The sequence below is a fragment of the Cicer arietinum genome, chromosome 5, assembly GCF_000331145.2.
Source record: "Cicer arietinum cultivar CDC Frontier isolate Library 1 chromosome 5, Cicar.CDCFrontier_v2.0, whole genome shotgun sequence".
In the NCBI taxonomy this organism is placed as follows: Eukaryota; Viridiplantae; Streptophyta; class Magnoliopsida; order Fabales; family Fabaceae; genus Cicer; species Cicer arietinum.
The window spans coordinates 64,625,773-64,633,068 of NC_021164.2; the positions used below are offsets into that span (position 1 = coordinate 64,625,773).

The 7,296-nt window shown below is 29.2% G+C and overlaps 1 protein-coding gene across 2 annotated transcripts in view; it reads right to left on the bottom strand.

Moving 5' to 3' along the window:
- The window catches only part of LOC101505136 (uncharacterized), an 8,870-nt gene extending 2,826 nt beyond the window's left edge, over positions 1-6,044 (bottom strand). The window contains exons 1-3 of one of the 2 annotated variants that reach the window (XM_004502140.4): positions 5,439-6,044; positions 5,207-5,353; positions 4,911-5,124 (exon numbers count right to left, since the gene is read on the bottom strand). In XM_004502140.4, the coding sequence (XP_004502197.1) occupies positions 4,924-5,124; positions 5,207-5,353; positions 5,439-5,903 (813 nt within the window). In that variant the 5' untranslated portion in view covers positions 5,904-6,044 and the 3' untranslated portion in view covers positions 4,911-4,923. The remainder of the gene's footprint in view (positions 1-4,910; positions 5,125-5,206; positions 5,354-5,438) is intronic. The other variant, XM_004502141.4, reaches the window with a different exon arrangement.
- Positions 6,045-7,296: the final 1,252 nt, after the last annotated feature.

A 7,296-nucleotide genomic window follows, 5' to 3' on the forward strand; every position in this document is an offset into this window, starting at 1 on the left:
ATGCTAAGGGTGGAATAGGAATAGCATCGAAGGGCTGTGCAGGATGAGAGTAAGATATTAATAATAATATAAAAAACAAAATGAAACACAAAATAAGATAGAAAGAAAAAGATACGTACAGATACGTCACGAGAGAGCTCTAAATACTCAGCGAGGGCTTTCTCTATCTCCTCCTCTCTTTTAAGAAAAGCTTTATTCTTATACACAAATTGCGTACATGAAAACCAAAAAAGAGAAGGGTCATCGTCATAACGGCTAGCCAAATCATTCACCGTCAGCTTTTCAATTGGTATTAACTCCCAATCCGATCTCGGGTCTAATTCCGGTTCCGATTCAGATTCCGGTTCCTGTTCCGGTACCAGTTCTGGATCCTGTTACGGTAACAGTTCTGGTTCCTGTTCCGGCACCAGTTCCGACTCCGATTCCGATTCGAGTACGAATTCGGATTCGGATTCATATTCGGATTCATATTCGGATTCCGTATCCGATGCAATATATGGTTCCAGTACCAGTTCCGATAGCTTATCCGGCACCGATTTCAGCCGATTGTCATCGGAGATTTCCGGGGGTGATTGGGTGACGGGGAGCAAGAGTGAATCCATGGACATTGGGCAAGAAGGATCAAAGGAATCGCAATTCATTCAAATTCACATAAACCTAACTAAAGAGACTAGTCCTCTTTAATAGGCAATAAGAAAGCTGAGTGTTTTTAGTATGAGCCTGGTCTTGTTTTTGATCCGCCCAATAACAAATCCTATTACATAATATCTCTTTTTGCACCACATTTTCCTTTCTTCTCCAGTGTGGGTGATTTATTTGTAAAAGCTACATTTTTATCTTATTTAATTATAATATTTGGGTACAAGTCTTTTATCTTTTAAAAAACTTACAAGTTATTATTTTTATTTTTATTTTTTTATTAAGAAATATTGAAATGACATACAATATATGATGATTTTAAGAAAAAGAGGATTCTACCTTGGTGTATCTAAATGTATCACTTCCTTAATTAATGTGAAAATATAATTTTATTTTTTAATTTTTTTAGCATCTTATTTTTTCCACCATTCTTTTCAGAATATTCGAAAGTTTTAAAATGAAAATTTTTAAATTTTCGAAAATTTAAAACAATTGAAAATTTCCGAAATAGAAAATTCTAAAATTTTTAAAACTTCCGAAATATGAAAATTTCGAAACTTTTCAAAATTAGAAACTTTCTAAACTTTTCAAATTTTCAACATATAATCCTTATTTAGAAATTTTTCATATTAGGAAACTTTCGAAAATTACAAGATTTAGAAACTTTTGAAACCTTCAAATTTTTTTAAATGTAATCCTTATTTTGAAAATTTGAAACTTATAAAAGTTTCAAAAATTGGAAACTTCCAAAACTATTAAATTTAAAACTTACTATAAATGACGAAAAAGATAAAACTATATTTTCATATATCTTGAGGGAGTGACAAGATTAAGTGTGAGGTGACACGTGAAATCCTTGAAAAAAAATGTATAGGAAAGCTAGTTTGTTGACACCTCTCTTTTCTTGGAATTAGATATTAGAATAGACTATGTCGTCGGTTAGTGGCATGTGGTCTGACCTACTTATAGATATGCGAATAGGCTAGGCCGCCGGTCTGGCATATTTAATAAAAAAGGTTAGGCTCATGCTATTTTTAAAGCTTATTTATTTAAATAGATCATGTTCAAGCTTATAAAAAAGCCTATTATGCCTAACAGGGCGGCCTATATTTATTTTACTATTTATTAATGTTATTTTTATATTGTTATATTAATAATAGTATTTCCTATTTTAAAATCTATCAATTAAACAACCACTCAGTAATAATTCTATATTTCAGTAGTTGTTTCATATTCGGTAACAATTCTATATTCGGTAGTCATTCTATATTCGATAGCCGTTTAATTAGTCAATAAAAAATTTATTATTTAAAATCAAAAGTTATTTTTTTGGTTTTAGAGGATATTTGTTTCAGATTTTTTTAAATTTATTTTGTTACAAAATTTATTTTTTGTTTAATATATATAGATATATAGACATTTATATTGGTATGTGGAGTGTATCATGTGGTATTAGTACAGTATTTAAATATTTTAATGTAAATAAGGCTTTTAAATATGCTTTCAAGTCAGACCAGACTTTTTAAAAAGGCTAAGATCGAAAAAAAAGTCTATGATAGGTCGTAGGCCTAAAAAATAAAGGATTTTGTACCACGCACCCCCCATTTTTACCTCCCACCCCCTCAATCATGTGTAAAAGACCATTTTACCCTCAATTTCATCTATTAAAATCCAAAAAAAAAATTGACTTTCTTTTTTTACCCAATTTCTTCCAAAGTTTGTAATATCTGAATCTGATCCTACTCACCCCTCGAACATTTGAAACTTCTGAATCTCAAAAGTAAGTAAAAATTCGAATATTTCAAATATTCGAAATGTATGAAACCCCAAATCGTTCGAAAGTTTGTATCATGTTGAAAGTTTCAAAATGGAAGTCTCGAAAGTTTGAAAGTTTAGAAACATAGAAACTTTCGAAAGTTTCATGGAATTAGAAAGTTTTGAAATGGTTGATGCTCGAAGAAATGAAAATTTCGAAATAGAGGTCGAGAATATAAAAGTTTTGAATGATGAAACTTTCCAAGTATATTTTTCCCATAAATAATGAAACTTTCGAAATGCAAAATTTTGCAAAACTTTCGATATATGTTGAGTTTCGAAAATTTGGTATTAATGGAAAGTTTCGAAATACATTTTTATTAGTAATAAATAGTAATAAATTAATAGTAATAAATAATAATAAATTTATAATAATAAATTTATGCTAATAAATTAATACTAATGATAAATTTGATATTTAATTTCGAAAGTTTCAGTCATTTTTTAAAAAAAATTGAAAGTTTCAAATTCATCCAAACTTTGGGAGTTTTCTGGAAAAAATACACTTCGAAAATTTCGTATTTATCCAAAGTTTTGAAATTTCTGGAATATTTCATTTCGAAAGTTTGGTATTTTTCCAAAGTTTTGAAATTAGTAATTTTTTCTGCATAATTACATTTCAAAAGTTTCCAATTTAACAAAACATTCGAAAGTTGAGGTGGAAAACTGAAATGGAAATTTTTTCCATAATTTTATACAAATTAAATAAGGGTAAAATAGTCTTTAAAAAAATTGGAGGGGTGGGAGGTAAAAATGGGGGGTGCGTGGTAGATAACCCAAAAATAAATCGTATGCTAGACTCATGCCTTTCAAAGCATGGCCTAGCTTGGCTATTCTCACCCCTACCTATTTATGGTCTGATCTGGTGTGGTCTGACCTATTTAATAAAGATGACAGGCTTATGCTATTTTTAAAGCCTATTTATTTAAATAGGTCAAGTTCATACTTATAAAAAAAGCATATTAGGTCTGATAGGTCGACATATAAATATATATATATATATATATATATATTATTAATTTTATTTTGTATTATTTTTTATTTATAATATTATTTCATATTTTAAAGTCAATCAATTAGACAATCACTAAGTAGTCGTTCCATATTCAATAGCAATATCATATTCGGTAATCGTTCCATATTCGATAGCCGTTCAATTAGACAATCATTTAGTGGTTGTTCCACATTTGTTTGAGAGGAAATAAATGGTGCATTTGTTCCAGGAAAAAATGTTATTTGAAATCAAAAATCATTTTAGGGTTTAAATGGTGTTTGTTTCAGATTTTTTTTAAATCATTTTGTTAGAAAAATCATTTTTTGTTTAATACATATAGATATGTAAAATATTACATTAAAATATTTTAATATTAATAAAGTTTTTAAATAGGCTTTCAAATCAGACCAGACCATACTTTTAAAAAGGTCAGACCGAAAAACAACAAAATCTATGATAGGTCGTAGGCCAAACTTAGACCTAAAAAATTAATCTATAATATGTCAGACTCAGTCTTTCAAAATCTGGTTTGGCATGTGTTCTATTCCCACCCTTACTTGGAATGAAAGCATGCCTTGCTGGAAAATAGCAAAAAAGAAGCTCTCGCTCTTCTGACCACAAGAATGAATTGTTCTTTCCTAAGGTTTTTGACCACTTCAAAGTCCTACCCTTTTTTATTTTTTTTAAAGTTTTTTTTATTAAAAATAACAAAAGCAAAAACTTCAGTATTATATTCATGCTGAATTTGAAAATAAATCAATTCAAAAATAAAACATATTTATTTTATATGCATGGATAATGTAAATATTTTATATATTATCAATCAACTACAATTGTTAAATCATTAGAGATATTTGACATTATTATAATTATATTTAAAGTCATACATATGAATGAATGTAACAGGATGATAATATATAATTTTGTACATTACATTGATTGAGAATTAAACTCATAAAAATGAAAACTCAAAATTAAACCTTACATTTATTAAACCTGTGAAAAAAATGAAAATAAAACAATATAATTCAAATAAAGTTTAATGGTCGTGCATCGTCGGTGTAAACAGATTTATACTAATAATTAACACGAGCCATGAATTGTGTAGTTATTTATTGATGAAAGTTAGAATCATATTACGAAATAGTTAAATCAATTATTCTTATTAATAGTTAATTTCAGGTAGCGAATACTAGTTAATTGCAAAATTACATAATCATGATGTACAAAATGTATAACTTACGTGATTAAAATTCCTATTAAACACATTTTTAACATGCTATAAAATAACTCCAAGTATAAAAAACTTCATTAACCACTTAATAATTACTTTTTGACAAGACAATAACCACATTTTTAACTTATTATAAAAATGACCACAACTATATAAAGTTTTGCATTAACCATTAAATTGAATATACTAAAAATTTAAGCATACATGATAATAATGCAACATAATTACCATGGTGCGGGTGTTAGGTTTTAATGGAACAGGACTTGACCATATACGGACCCTTTCTAGCCACCATGTTCCAGACTTGGGCCTGGAAAGTTGTTGCAGGGCTGTCGGAAGGTTGAGGATGGGCAGCATCGTTTGCTTTAAAGGTAATGTAATAAGTAGGGGGAAATGCACTATAGACTGCCTTGACAAGTTCATCAAACACGAAATTTGAACCCTAAATAAGAAAGAAAGATTAATGAAGTTGATGAATGAATAAACTATTATGTATATTGAAAGTTAAGTAAGTAGTTTAGAACCTTATTCTTAGCATTAAACTTTTCCAGAGCAAGATTGGAGAGGTCAGTAAGAAGGCCACATTCTTCTGTTAATTCAACGGGAGCGGGAAAGTTACAGCCACAACGATCAGCAATTGCTAAGGGTGGAATAGGAATGGCATCGAAGGGCTGTGCAGGATGAGAGTAAGATATTAATAATAATATAAAAAATAAAATGAAACACAAAATAAGATAGAAAGAGAAAGATACGTACAGATACGTCACAAGAGAGCTCTAAATACTCAGCGAGGGCTTTCTCTGAGTCCTCCTCTCTTTTAAGGAGGGCTTTATTCTTATACACAAATTGCGGACATCCAAAACAAAAAGGAGAAGGGTCATCGTCATAACGGCTAGCCAAATCATTCACCGTCAACTTTTCAATTGGTATTAACTCCCAATCCGATCTCGGGTCTAATTCCGGTTCCGATTCAGATTCCGGTTCCTGTTCCGGTACCAGTTCTGGATCCTGTTCCGGTACCAGTTCCGACTCCGATTCCGATTCGGATACGAATTCGGATTCGGATTCATATTCGGATTCATATTCGGATTCCGTATCCGATGCAATATATGATTCCAGTACCAGTTCCGATAGCTTATCCGGCTCCGATTTCAGCCGCTTGTCATCGCAGATTTCCGGGGGTGATTGGGTGACGGGGAGCAAGAGTGAATCCATGGACATTGGGCAAGAAGGATCGAAGGAATCGCAATTATTCAAATTCACATAAACCTAACTACAGAGTCTAGTCCTCTTTAATAGGCAATAAGAAAGCTGAGTGTTTTTAGTATGAGCCTGGTCTTGTTTTTTATCCGCCCAATAACAAATCCTATTACATAGTATCTCTTTTTGCATCTTTAATTGTTTTTATCTATTTATCACATTTTCCTTTGTTCTTCAATGTGGGTAATTTATTTGTAAAAGTTACATTTTTATCTTATTTAATTATAATATTTGGGTACAAGTCTTTTATCTTTTAAAAAACTTACAAGTTATTATTTTTATTTTTATTTTTTTATTAAGAAATATTGAAATGACATACAATATATGATGATTTTAAGAAAAAGAGGATTCTACCTTGGTGTATCTAAATGTATCACTTCCTTAATTAATGTGATAATACAATTTTATTTTTTAATTTTTTTAGCATCTTATTTGTTCCACCATTCTTTTCAGAATATTCAAAAGTTTTGAAATGAAAATTTTCAAATTTTTGAAAATTTAAAACAATTGAAAATTTCCGAAATAGAAAATTATAAAAATTTTAAAACTTTCGAAATATGAAAATTTCGAAACTTTTCAAAATTAGAAACTTTCGAAACTTTTCAAATTTTCGAAATATAATCTTTATTTCGAAATTTTTCATATTAGGAAACTTTCGAAAATTACAAGATTTAGAAACTTTCGAAACCTTCAAATTTTTTAAAATGTAATCCTTATTTTGAAAATTTGAAACTTATAAAAGTTTCGAAAATTGGAAACTTCCAAAACTATTAATTTTAAAACTTATTATAAATGACGAAAAAAGATAAAACTATATTTTCATATATCTTGAGGGAGTGACAAGATTAAGTGTGAAGTGACAGGTAGAATCCTTGAAAAAAAATGTATAGGAAAGCTAGTTTGTTGACACCTCTCTTTTCTAGGAATTAGATATTAGAATAGACTATGTCGTCCGTTAGTGGCATGTAGTCTGACCTACTTATAGAGATGGAAATAGGCTAGGCCGCCGGTCAGGAGACATGGTCTGGCCTACTTATGACATGGCCTGGTCTAGCATATTTAATAAAAAAGGTTACGCTCATGCTATTTTTAAAGCTTATTTATTTAAATAGATAATGTTCAAGCTTATAAAAAAGTCTATAATGCCTAACAGGGCGGCCTATATTTATTTTACTATTTATTAATATTATTTTTATATTATTATATTAATAATATTATTTCCTATTTTAAAATCTATCAATTAGACAATCAATCCTATTTTAATTAGTCAATAAAAAATTTATTATTTAAAATCAAAAGTTATTTTTTTGGGTTTAGAGGATGTTTGTTTCAGAATTTTTTAAATTTATTTTGT